This window comes from Monodelphis domestica, chromosome 1 (genome assembly GCF_027887165.1).
Source record: "Monodelphis domestica isolate mMonDom1 chromosome 1, mMonDom1.pri, whole genome shotgun sequence".
Classification (NCBI taxonomy): domain Eukaryota; kingdom Metazoa; phylum Chordata; class Mammalia; order Didelphimorphia; family Didelphidae; genus Monodelphis; species Monodelphis domestica.
The window spans coordinates 114,092,659-114,111,010 of NC_077227.1; the positions used below are offsets into that span (position 1 = coordinate 114,092,659).

At 54.0% G+C, this 18,352-nt stretch overlaps 2 protein-coding genes across 12 annotated transcripts in view; both read right to left on the reverse strand.

Annotated features, from left to right (window-relative positions):
* Positions 1-30: 30 nt before the first annotated feature.
* Positions 31-8,137, reverse strand: NFKB2 (nuclear factor kappa B subunit 2). Of its 3 annotated transcripts, none has more exons than XM_056804897.1 (23): positions 7,995-8,137; positions 6,599-6,815; positions 6,113-6,194; positions 5,882-5,922; positions 5,643-5,741; positions 5,406-5,557; positions 4,831-4,937; positions 4,558-4,716; positions 4,331-4,435; positions 4,115-4,200; positions 3,888-4,026; positions 3,662-3,787; positions 3,201-3,416; positions 2,940-3,081; positions 2,586-2,700; positions 2,307-2,514; positions 2,049-2,218; positions 1,291-1,393; positions 1,041-1,192; positions 895-964; positions 611-783; positions 420-531; positions 31-327 (listed from the first exon to the last, which is right to left on the reverse strand). In XM_056804897.1, exons 2-23 carry the CDS (start codon positions 6,617-6,619, stop codon positions 206-208), a joined length of 2,700 nt encoding a protein of 899 aa, XP_056660875.1. In that variant the 5' UTR covers positions 6,620-6,815; positions 7,995-8,137; the 3' UTR covers positions 31-205. The 3 variants fall into 3 exon arrangements, with proteins under 3 accessions (XP_056660875.1, XP_056660870.1, XP_056660864.1); XM_056804892.1 differs by having other exon boundaries at positions 6,599-6,716; positions 7,995-8,136; XM_056804886.1 differs by having other exon boundaries at positions 6,599-7,836; positions 7,995-8,120.
* Positions 8,138-11,389: 3,252 nt separating this feature from the next.
* GBF1 (golgi brefeldin A resistant guanine nucleotide exchange factor 1) overlaps positions 11,390-18,352 on the reverse strand; it is a 141,423-nt gene continuing 134,460 nt past the window's right edge. For 6 of the 9 annotated variants that reach the window (XM_056804803.1, XM_007479116.3, XM_056804789.1 and 3 more), the window contains 11 exons: positions 17,746-17,971; positions 15,802-15,962; positions 15,390-15,636; positions 15,081-15,286; positions 14,667-14,817; positions 14,451-14,581; positions 14,152-14,253; positions 13,803-13,916; positions 13,352-13,532; positions 13,033-13,170; positions 11,390-12,334 (listed from right to left, as the gene is read on the reverse strand). In XM_056804803.1, the coding sequence (XP_056660781.1) occupies positions 12,054-12,334; positions 13,033-13,170; positions 13,352-13,532; positions 13,803-13,916; positions 14,152-14,253; positions 14,451-14,581; positions 14,667-14,817; positions 15,081-15,286; positions 15,390-15,636; positions 15,802-15,962; positions 17,746-17,971 (1,938 nt within the window). In that variant the 3' untranslated portion in view covers positions 11,390-12,053. The remainder of the gene's footprint in view (positions 12,335-13,032; positions 13,171-13,351; positions 13,533-13,802; positions 13,917-14,151; positions 14,254-14,450; positions 14,582-14,666; positions 14,818-15,080; positions 15,287-15,389; positions 15,637-15,801; positions 15,963-17,745; positions 17,972-18,352) is intronic. The other 3 variants (XM_056804792.1, XM_056804777.1, XM_007479114.3) reach the window with 1 other exon arrangement.

Below are 18,352 nucleotides of genomic sequence, written 5' to 3' on the forward strand. Positions count from 1 at the left end.
AGGGCAGAATGGAGAACCGGAACCATGCCATTGGGCGGGGCGGGCGGGACCCCAGCCCCCCAACCTTTATTCATGAGGACCAAAAGACCAATCGGGGCATTAAATAAGGGCGCGGGCGCAGGGGAGGGGATCTGTACAGCGGGCGCCTCCGGGGACTGGCGCGGGGCTGGACGAAGCATTGCCCTGGCTGCAGGCACGACTGGGATCAGTGCACCTGCTCCTCGGGGTGCCTGTGGGGGAGCTCCCCGGGGGGTGCGGGGCCCAGGCTCATCTTCTCCTGCTCCTCCTCCACGGACTGGCTGCCGTACGCACTGTCCTCCTTTACCTCTGGGGAGGCCGAGAGGCAGGAGGCTCAGGGAGGGCAGCCCCCCGGCCCCCCGAGCTCTCCGCTTCCCCCAGCCTCCCCCTTCCCTCTTTACCCGTGCTCAGAAGCTTGTCCCTGGGCTCGGTGCCCTGCAGGAGCCGCACGCCCTCGTCCAGCCCCATGGCCGCCAGGGCGTCCAGCAGGCCAGCCAAGTCCCCTCCGGCCAGCTGTGGGAAGAGGCAAAGGGGGCGAGGGTCAGGCGCCGGAGGGCCGGGCCCAGGAGGGGCCCAGAGCCCAGACACCCACCTGGTAGCTCCGGATCAGGCTGCCGCTGGGGGAGGCCGTACTGCGGTACGTGTCCACCAGGCTGCGCAGCCCCAGCCTCTCGGCCAGCTCGGCCCAGTCTCCTCCACCTCCTGGCCCGTCCAGTAGTCGCTCCAGGCCCTGCAAGGCCGCGGCCCCCAGGGACAGACCTGGGCCTGTGACACACAGACACACGCGGTGACCTCATAGCAGGGAGGGAGGGCAGCCAAAGCCTGGCTTGGGGTGGGCGAGGAGAAGGGGCTGGGGGAGCAGGGCAGGGGGCGCACCTGGGGGACTGGGCGGGCTCTGGGGCGGCTCCGTGGTCTCCTGGGCGGCCTTCAGCAGCAGCGTCCTGACCTGGAAGGGGAGGGCGGTCTCAGAAAGGCCAGGGCTGTGCCCCCCGCTGCCCCTCGCACCCCGGGCCTGGCGGTACCTTGGCGCTCCGGGTGAGGTCCAGGGGCGTGTGGCCGTGGTAGCTCCTTCCGCTTCCTTCCTCGGCCCCGTCGGACTCCGAGTCGCTGCCCGAGTTGGGGGGGGAGGGCAGTGGGCGCAGGGGCTCTCCGTTCTCAGCCTGTACGTCGGCTCCTGGCGGGGAGGGCAGTGTTGGGGGCTGCACTCCGTCCCCCCGGGGAGAGGTAGGGCTGGGGCAGCCTCCAGGCCTCAGGTCAGGCAAGCGTACTCACCGGCTTTGAGGAGCAGGCGGGTGAGGGTCGGGGAGCCCAGCCCAGCTGCAAGGTGCAGGGGGGTGTTTCCAGCGAACGTTTGGGCATTCACGTTGGCACCAAGCTGGTGAGGGGAAGAAGGGGAGGCTCACACCGCCGCCCAGCCCCTCCTTCCCCCCCCTCCGCCGTAGGTCCAAAAGGTGAGGTGCCAGAAGGGCCCGGGACAGAGATGATTTCAAGGTCCTCATTTTACACAGAAGGAAACAGAGACCCAGAGGAGTCCATGATAATGATAGCTAATAATGAGGGTGACTCAGTGGATGGAGAGTCAGTCCCAGAGCCTGGAGGTCCTGGGTTCAAATGCAGCCTCAGACACTTCCCAGCTGTGTGACCCTGGGCAAGTCACTTAACCCCATTGCCTAGCCCCACTCTTCTGCCTTACATACACAGTATTGAGTCTAAAATCCATCGCACAGGTAGTAAGTGGCAATGTGGGATCAGAAGGTAGCTTCTTTGACTCAAAACCCAAATTGAATACCTTCATCATCTGGCCCCTCTCTACCTGTCCAGGCTGCTGGCATGGCACTCACTGGCCGCTCCATGTCCCAGCTCTGGGCATTTCTCCCAGCGGCTCTCCCTCTCCTTGTGCCCCTCTGGTTTCCCGCAATCCCCTCCCTGTCCACGCAGCTCCCTCACTGCCTTCCCTGGTAGACTGCCCCGTGAGGGCCCCTGGGTGAGGCTTGGGGCAGCGCCAAGCACAGCGCCACGGACTGACTGACCTTGGTGAGGAGGTGGCTCACCAGCCCCAGCTCCTCCGCCTCGGTGGCCAGGTGTAAGGCAGTGCGGCCGCCCTGCCGCTCTGCCAGCTCCACATCTGCCCCGCTGCTGACCAGCAGGTCCAGGCACTCTGGACTGTGGGCGCGCACTGCCAGGTGCACCGGATACAGGCCTGCGGGATGGGCACGGCTCAGAGTGTGATCCCTTTCCTCCCCCTCCTCCCGCCCCAAGTCCCCCCGCAGGGCCAGGGAGATCCTCACCCTCATAATCGGGCATGAGCAGCAACCGGGGAAGAGCCGGCCCTGCGTGGCAAAGGAGGGCCTGCAGGAGGACAGGACTGCCAGCCCGGAGCGCCAGGTGGAGGGCGGAATCCCCGTGTCTGTCCAGCAGGGTGGGGTCAGCCCCTACGTCCAGGAGGAAGCTGACCACGCGGCTCTGCCCCGTGATCACAGCCAGATGGAGGGGCGTCTAGGAGCACAAGAGGAAGTCAGGGCCCGCCCACGCCAGAGAAGGGCCACCCTGCCCGGCACGGAGCCTACCTGGTGCAAGTGGTTGGTGAGGTTAACAATGCCCAGGTGGGGGACCCGGAAGAGGACGTGAGCCATCTGTTCAATGACGTCTGTCTGCCCGTGAATGATGGCCAAGTGCAGAGGCCTGGCGGGGAGCAAGCAACAGTCTGACTCTGACACATACCGAGCCACCAATCACCCTCCCGCTGCCATCTTGCCTCCCGCTCGGCTCCACTGTGCTTCCGCTCTCCACGCTCTTGCCCGGCGGCCCGTATCCTCGTCCCAATCCATTCTTGAGCCAACCCCAGCTCGTCTGTGTCTGCGCCCCCAGCCCAACGCCTGCTCTACCTTACTGCCATTTCCCCGCCTGCCCTGGTTCCATACGTGTCTCCGTTCTCATCCTGGGCCCTCAGCAGGTGGCACTGCCCAGCCAGGAGGGTTCGGGCATCCGCCGTAACTCCATAGTCCAGCAAAGCCTGGGCGCTGCGCTGGGCCAGCCCAAACATATGTAGGTTGTATTGTCGAGCTGGTTGGGAAGGGGTGGAAAGGGTAAGGTCAGGGAAACAGAAGACAGGCACCATGCCCATCCAACCCACCGCAGTGATCCCCGAGGTTCCCCTCTCCCCTCCAGAGGGGGGTCCGCACCTTCCCGTAGCATCTTCAAGGCCTGAGATCCATGGGGTGGGGGACGGCCAGGGGAATCGGAGTGTGTCTGCTTTTCCCCCTCACCATCAGTTGTGCCCTCGCTCTCACCAGACATCTGGACTCCTGCCCCCCCAGAGTAACTGCCCACTGGGGGGGCCCCAGTAGAGTACAGGCTGTAGTTCAGGGAGGATGTGGGGAAGAAGCTGAGACCACCACCTAGGAGAGGGGGGAGACTCAGTCAGGTGCTACTGAGGGATGATGGACATTCAGAGCAATGGTGGGGGGGAGGAAGAATGGCCACAGGATGGCTCTCTCCACAATTTTCCCTTTTCCATCTTGATGCAGGAGCCCAATACCCGGGGGGAGGGGGGGGGCTGGTGAGAGGGATGGAGAGGGAAAGAGAGCTCAGCCCCTTCCCTTCTTAGGGCTTCCTGAGCCCCCCAAGTCCTTCTCCTTCTTACCTCCTCCTCCATTTCCATAGCCTCCAGCTGAACCTCCTCCAGATCCACCCATGTGGGAACCATCTCCGAAATGCTGGGAAAAGGCGGGTAGGGCCTTCCGCCGCTTCCGCTGAACCTCTTCCTTGTCTGGGGGAGAAGGAGAGGAAGTCAGGGCTGCCCTGACCCCACTCCCCCCCCACAGTCTCCCTGTATCAGCCTCTGCTCCCCAGCCCCTCCTGGGCCCTACCTTCCACCATGGGGTAGTAGGTGAATTGTTTGGAGTCAGAAACATCCCCTCCTCGCTTCCTCTTTAGTTGCAAGAAGACAGTCACCGGACGGTCAATCTTCATCTTATGATAAGGGGGTGTCCGGAACACAATAGCATACTGGGTGGGGGAGACGTGGGCTCTCAGCACGGCCCCCAAATCCTGCCTAGCCCAGCCCCCCTTCCATGTGCCCACCAAGTCTCGGCACCTGTTTGTGAACGTCGGTGGGGGAGAAGTCTCCAAAGGCTTGCCAGCCATTCTCGTCATCCTCGTAGAAGCGGACTTCAATGTCATCTGTGGGGGTTGGAGGTGGTGAGAAGGAAGAAACTTCCACAGTGCCCTTTCTCCCTTTGCCCTCTTCCCCGAGAGCCCTGGCATCCCTGGGGTTTGCTGGAGTGTCTCCAGGCCCCAGCGCTGGCCTTACCTTTCTGCACCTTGTCACAGAGAAGATAAACCTCGTCCCCACCCCGCACGGATCCCGCCGTCTTGTCCATGCGCGAGATCTTCAGGTTGGAGGCTCCAGGGGATTCTAGGGAGAACGAACGATGGCTTTGAGGTTTGAGGCGCAGACATCTACAGGAGGCGAAGGACCAGCTCCACAGAATTCCCCTCAGCCCTTCCCCTCCGCCCCTGGTCTCTCCGAGCACTCACTGCTATCATGGATGGGCTGGGAGATGACTGGCGGAAGGGGGAGTGAGAAGGAGCCATCGCTGGCCCTAAGGAAGGCGGAGAAGCGAAGCCGGACGATGCTCAGATCCATCACCTTCTTCAGTTCTTTGGCCTCCTGCTCCAGCTCCCGCCGTTCGGCCTCTGTGGTGGGCACAGGCGACCCCTCAATGCTTGGGGCACCCATGCCCTCCCAGCACCCCTGAACCTCTTCTCTCGTAGCCCCAGGCGGCCTTCTGCTTTGCGGGGCGCCCATACCCGTGAGGCCCTGCGGTCTAGAGCGGAGCCGTTGCCTCTGGAGCTTCTGCAGCATGATCTCCATCATGTTCTTTTTGGTCACGTGCAGGACGCCCAGGTTGTTAAACCTGCCAGTGGTCAGGTGTAAGAAGTCAGGTCCAAAGAAGGATGGAAGGCTCAAGCTGTTCTCCGGGCTGGAAACCTCTCCCCCGTCCTTTTCCTTTGCAGCTCCTGGACTCCCTTCTCTGAGATCCCATAGCCCGGAGTGGGGGCAGCTGCTCTGGCCCCCAGATCATGTATTCCCAGCAGGGAATCTCATCTCCTTGGCCCACGCCTCCCCCTGGATGCCCCGTCCATCCCCCACGACGTGCTCCTTTTCTTTTACCGAGATGCGGATCTCCCCAAATCAAGGCTTGGGTCTGCTCCCCCCACCTTTTGCTCCCTCCTCCCTCATTCCAGTGTAGCCAAGAACCGGAATCAAGCCTCTGAAGAAGGTTCAATGACCGGGAGCCCTGGGGTGGGGGGTGGAATGGAGCTCTCCCCAGAGAAGCCCATGGGGTGGGGGGATGGAGAGGACGGGGACAGGGACATCGTACTGGGCCGTCATGTCCTTGGGCCCCACAGACACCACGCAAACTCCCAGCTCCGTGCACTGTTTCCCCACCAGGCTGTGGGCATGGGCTCGGGGCGGGTCACTGTGTGTGACCAGGTCCACCTCGATCTTGGCTGGTCCCACGTAGTTACAGATCTGGGGACGACCGGCAGAGGGGTGTTTGTCACAGGCGGACGGTCACCTCCCTCCCTGGCTGCCCGCCCCCTTCTCTTCTGCTCACCTTAACTGTAGGGTACGTTTTACGGCCTTTCTCACTGGAGGCTCCGGGCAGCCCCCCATGGGAGGGACCCTCACAGCCATAGCGAAAGCGGAAGCCACGCTGGGGAATCAGAAGATAGTCGCGACCAGGAGCGGCCACCCCCGGTCTGTACTCACCAGCCCCGGGGCCACCCCGCGCCCACCCCTGGGCCTGGGGGAAGGCAAAGTCCCTCAGCCCCCCGCACCCCTTCCTGCCCTCACCTGCTTGGGCTGTTCCACGATGACCAGGTAGGGGCCCTCACCTGGGGATGGAAGGGGGATGTCTGAGCCAAGAGTCTTGAGATCCCCTTTGAGACCCACCCCAATTCTGGTAGGAGATCCCACCTTCCTACTACCTGGGGAACAAATAAGTGCGTGGAGTGGAGGGACGTAAAGGGATGGGAGTCCCCAGGATACTGGAGGAAGGAGGGAAGGACTAGCAGACACACTGACCCGTCTCCTCTGGGACTTCTCTTCGATCCACTACTGGGGAGTTGAATCGGAAATCTTCATAGTCAATGATACCGTCCAGACCCTGGATGTGGGCACACATGGCAGGAGGTGACCACTCCCACGAAATCACCAACCCCCCCCCTTAGTGATCCCCAAACTCCGAGGGCCCAACAGAAGAGTCATGCGGGAGGACAAACCAATAGACAGGACCATGGGGCCAGCTGGCCAGGGCCAGGAGGAGGGAGAGACAGCTCAGATCCACGGGCCCCTCCCAGAAAACGGGGTCAAAAGAAAAGATGGGTGCCTAGAGGGTCAGACATATGGAGGACTGGGGGGGGGGGAGGCTGTTAGATGAGACTTGAGTGAAGGGACGGAGAATTAGCCAGAGAGGACTCCAGACAGTCAGACAGACAGCCGGACAGACAGACAGAGGCCCAGGGGGTCGGAGGGAGAGAGGCACAAAGACAGACACAGGCTAGCACTCACTGGGCCATAGCAATCGTCCATGTTTTAGAGCTGGGCTCTGTCCAGCTTCTGCTGCCGCTGTACCGCCGAGGCTCCTACCTGAGCTTGTGGGTGTGGAGGGGCACCCCTCAGGCCAGGCCTATGGGGGCAGCCAGGAGTCTGAGGGTGAGGGACAGAGGGTCCCTCCTCCTGCCGGACTGGAATAGGGGAGAGCCCGAGAGCTGTGGGCAGGCGGGGGCTGGGAGGGCAGGAAAGTTAGAGCAGCTCAGGAAAGTCCCGAAAATACCAGAGAGAGGAGGGGCCAGGGGAGGGGGTGGGCCTGGAAATGACGTGTGGGTCCAGCCCAGGGAGGGAGGGCCCGGCTGGGATTCGAGGTGGCTCTTCCTTCTTTCCTTTCTCTTTTCCACTCCCCCACGGGACCCTGGCTCTGAGGGAAACTGTGGGCTTTGGCCTTCTGGCACCCATCCGAGAAGCCCTTCTCCCCACCTCCACCGCCCCACCCCCCACGCCAGAGGGGTTGATGGGGGGATGAAGGAGAAGACTAGGGCTGGAGCAGGCTGAGGATTTCAGTAGGAGGAAGGGAGGGCCCTGGGTCTCCAGCTCAGAGCTCGCCTTTACAGGCCAGGGGTAATATTTGCAAGCACAAAGAGGTCCTCGATCTTGGCCCCGACTCCCTCCTAGGCTCCGATTGCCCTTCTCTTTACTGGCCCAGCCTCCTTTCCTTTTTCCTCCCCTCCCACGGGCTGGGGCTCCCCAGGGATTTTCTGGAGGCCCGGGAGGGAGAGAGACTTTTGATTCGGTCTTTGGGGCTTTTGGGGGAGATTCCTCCTGTAGGGGGGTCCTCCTGCTCTCAGTCCCTGGGGACGTAGAGCCCTCCACTCCGGCTAGCCCGTGCTTTGGACTTTGGACAGCTGGGGAGAGGGGGCCTGGGGCTGTATCCACCCAGCCCCGGGCCTAGGACTCGACTCCTTCCCCACTCTTCCCCGTGTATGGGGATGCTTTTCTTCCCTCCAGTTTGCAAACTGTGTCTCCATGTGTCTGCACGCGTGTCGGCGTCATTGCGCTACAACGCCCTGCTTTTGTGTATCCGCATGCCCGTGTCAGTGTGGCGGGAGTGTAGGACGGCACAACTTTTTCGGAGTACCCGCGTCCACGGGAGCGTGTCCTGTTCCTGGGTTACTGAGCCTGGCCGAGGGGCGGTGGACGTGTGTGTGCGCCCAGGATTTGGAGACCCTAGTGGAGGCCTCGCAGCTCGTTATCTAAGTGGAACGCGGACTTGTATTTGATGTGTGCCTGTGACCGTGCCCTAGTGGGCTTGTGCTCCTCACTCTCCAGGCTCAGTGGGGTTCCCGCCCCCGCCCATCTACCCATGCTCGGAGAGTTGTGGGAACCTAGGTGCACTACCCCGGCCACTCACTGCGGCTGCGGCTGCGGCTCCGGCTCCGGCTCCAGCTCAGGCTACCGGCTGGTCCTGCCTTCGCCAGTCTTCCGACCCCTGTGCCTCTCGGCCACCTGCAGCCCCAACCGGGAAAACCCCTTTTCCGACACCCCCCGGGGGGGAATTCCCATGACGTCACCGTGCGTCACGCCCTGGTCTCTTTCTCATTGGCTTAAAGTTTTAGTCCGCGGCCAGTGCAGCCAATAAGGACTGAATCTAGAGTACCGCCCCCTCCCATTCTATATCCCTATTCCCCCCCTCCCCCACCGTGCCCCTCCATCTCCCGCGGGATCCCGGAAGGGTGAGTATTACGAGGGGACCTCCGAGCCCTCGCGCCTCCTGCCGTATGGGTCCTGGGCTCGAAGCCGCGCCTTTTCTGTCCCCAACGGCCAGCCCCAAGTGGTGGAAACCAGGCTCTTGGGAACCGAGCGTCCCCGTCCCTCTTCCCCCACGGACCCCGCGACTCTGAAGCACCGTGGAGGTGGATTGAGCCGAAACTCCTAGAGCAGTTTCTGTCGGAGAGAGGGGTCGAGGAGCACGACTTCTGCCGCTCTCAGAGCTTGGCCCGCTGGGCACCGTACAGATCCGACCTGCTTTGCTTGGGCCTGAGCTCCGTAGGATGGGTGGCTCCTAGTGCCTTTTCCCAACATGGTTAATTTACGTACAGACCTGTTCTCCCCTATTCCACACCCCTTCCCCAAGCACCGTTATAAACAGGCCAAGGACTGTTTCTTGTTGGTCTTCTGGTCCCCAATTCTAGCGAATTAAGAAATGATTGTTGGGGGGAGGGGGTAAAAGCCTGGCCAGAGGTGGACACTCATTGTCAGGGAGAAGACCCCATCTCAGTGCCCTGGGGCAGCTCCTTCTGGGAAGGAAAGTGGGGCCAACCTATCCAGCTACAGAACTGGAGTGTTGGACTAAGATTCAGAAAGATGAGTTCAAGATGCCAGTTTACACTGACAGTCTGACCTTATCTGTTAAAATGTGAATAATACCTGTAGTACCTTCCTCACAGGATCAATAAGGTTCAAGTTCAATGATGGAAGTAAAATACAGAATGTCAGATAGTATCTTTTACTTACTAGGCTTTGACCTTTGCAGTCAGCCAATTCTAGGGGTCCAGAGGCCAGTGGTCAGAGAAAGTGTATTAAGCTGGAGCAGGAGGTCATCCAGGACAAAGACCACTTCATCAGATTGCCAGGCCTGGCTAGTGACACAGATCTGTCTACTCACCAATCTCCTTTGCTGGCTCTTCCTTACAATTATATTGCCAATCATGGGTAACTCAAAAGCCAGTAGTCCTCGGTTCCCTTCTCTCAATACTATATTGCTTAGTGATGTCAGCTCCCATGGTTGCAGATGATCCTCAGATTTATATATTCAACCCTAACCTTTCTCCTGAGTTCCAGTCCTACATCACCAACTGACTTTTAGATATTCTCAACTGAACTGGATGTCCCATAGGCATCTCAAACTTGTCCAAACTCATTTTCTTTCCTCCTAAACCATTCACCTCTCAACTTTCCTATTACTATTGAGGGTACCACCATCCTTTCAGTCACCCAAGCGTGAAAGCTCAGTGTTATCCTCGAACCCTCACTTGCATGCACCCCTTTATTTCATTTCTCATCTGTCCTTTACTTGTAACTACAACCTTGCATAGGCCCTCATCACCTCTTCCCTAGACTATTGCTGCAGCCTTCGATTTGCTCTTTCCTTCATCTCTCCCCACTTTGATCCATCCTCTCTTCAGCTGCCTGAGTTTCATAAAACAGATCTGTCCATACCCCTCCTTCCCATCCCATGAATTCCAGTGGCTTTTATTTGCTGGATCAAATATAAAATTTGTCACTTTGCTCCCTTCCATTCACTCCATGATCCAGCTATACTGGCCTATTTGCTATTCCTCATATATAATTCATCTCCTCGGTTTTGCAGTGGCAGTTCCCCTTGCCTAGTATGCTTTCTCTCTTCTCCAATTTCTAATTTCCTTGATTTCTTTGAAGGCTCAACTCAAATCTCATCTTTTGCTGCCCTGCCTCCACTCCATTCCTCTGACAGTGCCAGCGTTGGTGAACCTATGGCATGCAGGCTGAAGGGGGCTGCTCTCCTCTTCCTCTTCACTATGTTTGAGGACATTTCTCGAATCACTTGTCCTTCTGCACAACAGTCCAAAGGGAGCACCTCCTCCCTTCCCTCTCTGGGGTAAGGGGATGGCTCAAATGCAGCATGAGGATTGCAGCTTGGCACTTGGTCTCTAAAAGGTTCACCATTACTGGCCTGTGTCCTTGTTTTCTCTCCCCATGGTGGATTAAAGGATGGTCAAAGGGCCCATAAGGCAAAGGTGAGACACTGGGCTTAGGATTAACCTAACTCACTTTCCTAGGTGAGACTCTAGCATATCTAAGTTCTAGCTGTGACCCAACACCTAAATTTTGATATTTTGATAATCACCAGTGCTATTGCTCCTTAGAAGTGGCAGGCAGGGGAAGGTGGCATCTCTGGGTTTATAGAGTCAGAACTGTGGAGCACAGCCTCCCTTAAAAGAGTGCTGACTCTGTGCTTCTGGGGTGGGGTGAGAGGCAACATGGCAGGAAAATGGCAGAATATAGCAAGAATTTAGAGGCAATCCCACAGCCCCTACTCTCCTCCCTAGAAGGTAGAGGGGTAGACAGGTATGTTAACAGGAACAGACCTTAGTAATTCAGAAGGTAATGTAATCTATGGCAGTGGGTATGATGTAAAGCCTAGGTTCCACAGGCTAGGTGAGGGGTGGAGAGTCAAGTACCTTTATCTGTGTACCACCTTCCCTTCTTTCCTCCTGCAATGAGATGTCAGAAGTCATAGTGTTGACAAATCTTAGAATCTTTCTGGGCCTCAAATCAAGAAAAGGCCTTGTACAGGGACATGGGATATGAGTGCTAAAGTTTCTCCATACTTGATATCTATGAGGCCTTGACAGATTAAGTCTGATAATGCTTGTACAAGAAAAGCCCTAATTTTAGTTCATTCATTGTCTTTTTCCTCCTGGAGATTATGGAGGAAGATAGCCTTTGGAAGCTGCAGTCATTCATGTAATCTCTTCCAGCCTCATCTTTCATTAGTTCTGGAAAGCCCAACTGTCCTTAGTGATGCCCTCCTCAGGTAGGGGAGTAGTTGTGGCTATAAAGCAGCAACAAACAAGACCCATCCTGGACCCAGATCCTTCCTACTTGGGGGTCAGAAGGCAGCAGTGTCCTCGTTTCTTTGCTCTCCCTCATCTAGCCCTATAGATCTGTGCTAGGACTTCTCTATCGGGTCAGACCACAGGCTCAGAAAAGAAAGTGCTGGGGAGGGAAGAAGGTGCAATAGAGGGGGAAAGGAAGGCTTGGGTGTGAGTTTTATGACATTTATTACATTGTAAAAAGTCAATTGTTAACCTCTCCATATGTACATGCTCCTGTAGGCGATTCCCCTTATTACTACCTCTGTCCCCTGGCCCTAATTAACTCCCCAAATTAACCCAACTCATTGATAGAGGAAGAACTGGAGGAGGTAGCTCAGGGCTGATGAGGGGAAGGAGGTCTGAGGAAAGGGAAGCAAAGTGCATTGTGGTTGGAGTATAGCTCTTGGAGCTAGGACTGCAGGGTAAAGGGAAAGATAGGGCCCCAGATGCCAAGAGGCAACATGGGCAGAGCTAGTTGGCACTGATGCCCCCAAGTCTCTCCCTTAGGGTGAGTCCAGGCATCCTAAGAGACCAGAGCTAGCCTGGAACGAGCTCTGGGTAAGCCCCAAGTTTGATCTCTCAGTTCTCAGGGAAACCTCCCAGAGATGATGAGCAGAAGACGAAGACAGTCTCTTCTCTCTGGATGATGTCTCTAGGAAGTGCTGCCCTCATTCCCTTCACCGATTTCTCAATTTGACTCCAATGAGAACAGCAGTAGTGGCTGAGCCAGGCCCAGGGGAGGCATCGACACAGTGTGCGACCAGAAGAGGGACAGGATGAGAAGCCCCCAGTGGTGTGACAGGAGGCGTAGGCCCAGTCTTCCCAAACACCTCTTAGTTGACTTCAGAAGTGGGCATAGAGTCAGTGGGGCGAGGGGCAGCTAGCAGAGGCACAGGTGAAGTTGCCTCAATGAGGGCTGGATTTAGAATGATAGGTAATGTCATGGGTGGCACACCCACTTGCAGTGGGGAAGCCAGAGGCTGCAGGATCAGTGGGGGCTGGGCCAATGACACAGGCCCTTCTGGACTGGAGCTCAGCTTGCTGGGAGTCAAGACTGTGGAAGAACCAGAACAACCACTGGCAGCTGCTCCAGAGACCTCTGACTTCTCTGAGTCTGTGTGGGAAAATGTGGCAATGTTCAGATATCATTTTTGGCCCATTCCTCAAACCCTTCTTCCCTGCATCTGAACCAGATAGTCCTGCCTCCACCCAAATGAGAATCTACTCTTTTAAGTGAAGAATATTCAACAATCTTCTTCAATCATCTCTTCCTAGCTCTAACCAAGTGAGTAGCTCATTGTATATGTAGGTTTAATCCCTTCTCTTCCACCTTGAGTTTTAGCTGCCCTAGTCCTCATTCTTCACGAGGACAGAAGGTCAGCACTGTTCTCTGGATCTGGCCCCTTCCCTTTCCTAGCACTTTATTCTGGATAGCAGTACTCTACTATTAGCTGATGTAGTACTGTTATGTGGCTTTCGGACCTCTATTTCCCTGGGGCAGTGGGGTGGCACAGATGGAGTGCTGGGCCTGAAGTCAGGAAGACAAGCGTTCAAATCCAGCCTCAGATATTTACTAATTGTATAACCCTGGGTAAGTAATTTAACTTCTGTCTTCCTCAGTTTCCCCAAATGTAAAATAGGGAATAATAATAGCATTTAACTCCCAGGGCTGTTGTGTGGATAAAATGAAATAATATTTGTAAAGTACTTGGCATAATGCCTAGCAAATAGTAGATACTTAATAAACAATTTCCCCCTTCCCTTTATTTCCCCATCCTTTAACATTTGGAAGTGTAGAAAAAGAGGCCTCACCATAGGCCCCCAGTTCTGAGGGCATTTCTGGAGTATATGTGTGGCTGGGCATCCTTGTGTCACTGGCAGCAGGAGACAAATGGGCAGAGGCCAGAGTCTTCTGGGAATGTGGTTCAGTAGGCACCGGTGGCAGGGGATCTGGGGAAAGTTATAATTCAGAAAACGTCTTTTAGTTTTCTGCAAAATAGGAGTCTTATCTCATTCTATCTGCCTATGTGCCCCCCACCAAGCCAGGGCATTGAGCCCGATTCCATTTCTAGGCTCTGAGAGCTCTAGGGTCCTTAATGCTGAAGCTGAGAAGCTCTTAGTAGTCCCATACCAGGGATGACTGTCTGCTTGAAGAGCTCATCTCGAAGATGGGGCAGGAAGCAGTCAATACGCTCCCAGGTGATCTCCCAGAGGGCAGAGGAGCCACTTCCTCTTGTGTCTGCGTTGTGGAAGATCTCTGCAGTATCCATCACTAGCAGCATGTTCTTCAATGACTCAGGGATAGCCTCAGACTGGAGGAGTGTGTGTGTGTGTGTGTATGTGTGTGTGTGTGTGTGAAAAAAGACAGATGGGAAAGAGGCAAGAGCAGATCTTAGATAAGCAAACTGGACAATACTTCCCAAAGGCATGAGGAAGTCAGGAATTTACAGCCTAGAAGGATAGGGGCAAAGTGACCAGGGTTTGGGGATGGGCAAGGAGGAGATAAGAGGGATGAAACTAATGGGTAGAGGTCAAGCTTAATGGGGAGGGAGCACAGCCCGAGGAGCTGTAGGGGACCATACCAGTAAATCACTGGAACCTGCATGCATATACTTGTCCATGAAGTCCAGGATGGTCAGCCAGAGAGCAGCAAAGGTTGGAAGTGACAGCAGTGGGGACAGGTGCTGCAGGAAAACCTGTGACCCACCAGTGGCTAATCAGATGATACTGTCCTCACCCCTAGGGGTGAGACATCCTCTAGCCTGTTTCCCTTCTAGGTCTTTGACCTGGGTAAGTCCTCTGAGGCTCAGGATTCTTCTGGGTTCTCAGGTTCCAAAGGGCACTGGGAGATACCACTTTCTCTGCCTTCCCTATCTGCCAAGGGGTGGAAGTATGAGAAGAGGGCTTAGTGCAGATGCAAGGTGATCATACCTTGGAGAGCAGTGTGGAAGCCCTCATCCGTGTCTCCTCCATCCCACCCACATCTGCAGGACTGATGTTCTCTAGAAGCTTGGTCAGCAGAGGAAACAGCACCTGTTGGACAATCATCCCACATCCCCACCCCCGACAGTAAAGTTAGTGAGTTGCCAGGCTCCCAAAAAGCCAGGAAGATGGCTAGGGGAAGAGAACAGACATGTCATGGAGGTATCCTGGGGCAAAAGATGAGTGTTGGCATAGGAGGCTCTTATCCCTACTTCAAACTGTCCAGGTTTTCCTCTCCCCTCCATTACCTTATTAAAACAGGACTCCCATTCCAGGGCATCTAGCTTCTGCAGGTCATGTACCAACAGGGCCCTCTGTAGGTAGGTGAGTGCCTGCATCCGTACCTGACGCCGGGCATCACAGCAGAGCCAGGCAATACCTGAGCAGGGAAGGGACAGTCAGCATCACAGTTGGCATCCCAATCTACCTCCTCAGCCCTATCCCTCATTTTCCTTGGAGATTACCCTGAAGCAAGGGGCACCAGCAATGAGCCCAGAGGGTCCGGGAATCAGCCTCAATCTTCTTGCCCCCTGTCTCTAAGTGACGCTGCTCCTCAGCCCATGAGTTGTAAATAGTTGCTGCCCGTGTGTGTAGGGTGTGCATCAAGTCCAGCAGCTGGAATCACAAAGGAGGAGTTGTGAATAGGATCCAGGGACCCAGACTACTTCATCCTCAATGTTCTACACCTGGTCTCCTTGAGGACAATGTCCACTTCCAGCCATCATTCTATTCCTGACAACTCCATTATCCAATTCCTTTGCTTTAGGAGTCTCTCCCTCAGACTTCCCTTTCAGCCCAAGTCTGCCTACCCTTGCTCCAGCTGGGTTGCCCAACAGCTAGGCACAGGGAGAAGAGGAAATAAATGGTGCCATACTTACGTCCTGACTGACCTGTAAAGACACCGTGTGGTAGCTAGCAGGTACTCCTTCATCATCTTCATCATCACTGTGTCCGCCACGAATTGTATGCTGGCTGGTCACTCGTGGTCGACGAAGAACTGAGCCATCCTTCGACTTCTTCTTGAAGCGGTTCCCTTTGCTGTCATATTTGTGGCATTTGCTTCGTTTTTCCTGAGATTTGCATCCTGTGGATACCCAGGCCATGTTTCTATAGTTATATAAAACCCACCCTCTTCCCCCTCTTTCCTTTTCAGGCAGCTCTCTCTCCTGCCTCCTCTACCTACTTACCACCATTCAGACTGGCCTCTACAAAAATTCGGATGGTCTTGACACAGAGCTCAAAATTGTCTGGAGTAATATGAGCAGCATCACGAACGATGAAAGACAGTGACTCCACACATTTGAGGAGGGACTTTGTGTCATGAGGTCCCAAGTCCAAGCCCACAGTAAGGCTGTACTGATTCACAAGAGGGGAAGGGCCAAGCCGGTTTGGTCCTGGTCCTGGCTTGGAGCTGTCTATGTCATCTTTCCCCACCTATTCAGAATATGAATGTGAAGAGCAACCTGGATATTTGCCTGGCACAGAGCTCAGGAGTCCAATTTGGCTCAACTTGTCCCCCTCACTGTGCCCCAGGAAAACCAGAAGGCCATCCAGACCTCGATGAGGAGTTCTACATCCCACTGCCCCTTCCTTTCTCACCACTAGCCAACCACTGTTGACCACGTCGGCATCAGTAGCTGAGCGGTGCATCTTGCCTGGTCTACCGTGATCAGTATAGACTTCTGAGTCTGAGGTGTAGCCTCGATCCAAGCTGACATCGCTGGGATGGTAGGAAGAGAGTTCACTGTCTGACTGAGCACCTGAACCAAGTAAGAATGTAGGCAGTCAGGGGGGTGGGGGGTGGGGGCATGGAGGATACAGATGGAGACACTGGAACAAAATACTAAAGAACACTAAAAGTATGGCAAAAATTAGGTTTAGATCAGTATCTCACATCCTATACCAAGATAAGGTCAAAATAGGTATAAGATGTAACCATAAAGAGTGATATAAGTAAATTAGGGGAACATAGACTAGTTTACCTATCAGATCTATAGAGAAGGGTAGAATTTATGGTCAAACGAGATAGAGAACATTACAAGATAAAGAAATCAAAGTTATCAGTCATATCATATGAAAAAAAGTTCTAACTCCCTCTTGATTAGAGAAATGCAAATTAAAAAAACTCTGAGGTATCACTTCATACCTATCAAATTAGTCAATATGACAGTAAAGGAAAATGATAAATGTTGGAGAGGATGTGGCAAAATTGGAACACTAATACATTGCTGGTGGAGTTGTGAATTGATCCAACCATTCTGGAGGGCAATTTGGAATTATGCCCAAAAGGCTATAAAACAATGCATACCCTTTGATCCAGTAATACCACTACTAGGTCTGTATCCCAAAGAGATAAAAAATAATGGGAAAAGGACCTGGTTGGTCAAAAATATTTATAGTTGCTCTTTTTGTGGCGGCAAAGAATTGGAAACTAAGAGAGTGTCCCTCAATTGAGGAATGGCTGAACAAATTATGGTATATAATGGTGATGGAATACTATTGTGCTATAAGGAATGATGAACAGGATAATTACAGAAAGAGCTGGAAAGACCCATATGAACTGATGCAGAGTGAAATAAGCAGCACTAGGAAAATGCTTTCCATATTAACAGCAATAGTGTGGAATGATCAACTGTGATAGGCTTAGCAATTAATAGCAATATAATAATCCTGAATAATTCTGAGGGACTTATTAAAAAGAATGCTATCCACCTCCAGAGAAAGAATGTTGGAGTAGGTATTTAGATGAAAGTATATGATTTATCACTTGTTTATTTGGGTATGTTTTGGGGTTTTGGTTTTATAAGATGTTCCACTTACAAAAATAAATAATATGGAAATGTTTTACATGATAATACATGTATAACCCAGATTGAATTGCTTGCTAGCTCTGAGGGGAGTGAAGAAAGGAGGGAGACAATTTGGATCATGCAACTTTGGAAAACTGGAAAATGAAAATAAATAAATGAAAGAACACCAAAGGTTCTTTTTCCAAGAAGGAAAGGATTCTCTTCTGTTTGGGTTAGTGTAGTAGTCTTGCCACCAGAAGACAAAAGTATAGACCAGACAACCTTTATTCTAATCATTCTTGGGCCAATGGGAGTCAAGCTCCTGTTGACAAGTAAAGAGATAATGCTTCCAGAAAGTCTTACTATTCCTTGATATGTGGCTGCCAAGTAATATAGTGGTTAAATAATTAGACCTGGGGTCATGAAGATGAATTCATATCTTAATTCAGACCATTACTAGCTATATGACCATGGACAAGGTCCTTAACCTTTCTGAGGCTCAGTTTCCTCATCTGTTATATGAAGGGCAAACCAAGATGGGCTCCAAGATTATCCTTCCAACTCTAAATCTATGATGATCTTTCCATTATTCTCTGTGCCCCGACTCAGACTTAATCTATAGGTATTGGGGAGTTGCCAATAGAGCTGGAAGCTAGCAGATGAAGTATTTAATTTGCTTAATGTAAGTCTCTGAGCTTTCTTTCTTTAGACTGTAAGATTAGGTAGGTGTCAGGTTTCCCTGGAGAAGGCTTACCAGTATCAGTGGTCTCTGTCCTAGCTGTGGCCTGCAAAGAAGGGGGAGGCTTCACCCCTGAGCCAATGCATTCCAGCAAAGTAAAAAGTGTGGCCCAGTCATCCCCAGAGTGTATGTTAGCTGCATTGGTCTTGAGTAACTCATGGAGCCCATAGGCAACCTGGTGGCTGACACGAGACAGTACACTAGGTTTCATCAGTAGCAGGATACGAAGAGACAGCAGCACCTAGAATGGTAGGAAGCAAGCATGAGATTTACCATTCAACCTCTACTCTTCTGCTTGACTTGCTCACTCTGAGGACAGAGTATGGTAATGGTCTGCCCATGGGGTAAGCCTTTTGTGGCAGGGAAAGAGAAGATTCTAGGATCTGGAAAGGCACAGTGGGTGGGTTTGGATGCCAAAGATCAGTCCCATGACTACTGCAGACATTTCTTCTTTTCCTCACCATTCCTAGTTGGGATTCTTGCTAGAGTTCCTCTTATATCATTTAGGAAGTAATAAATGCTTCCACCATCACCAACCCTCATAAAGTAGGGCACCAAGTATAGTTTCTGCTACACAGTTCCAAGGGTCCCTTGGCCTTTGGCCCACCTCCTTTATCCCTCT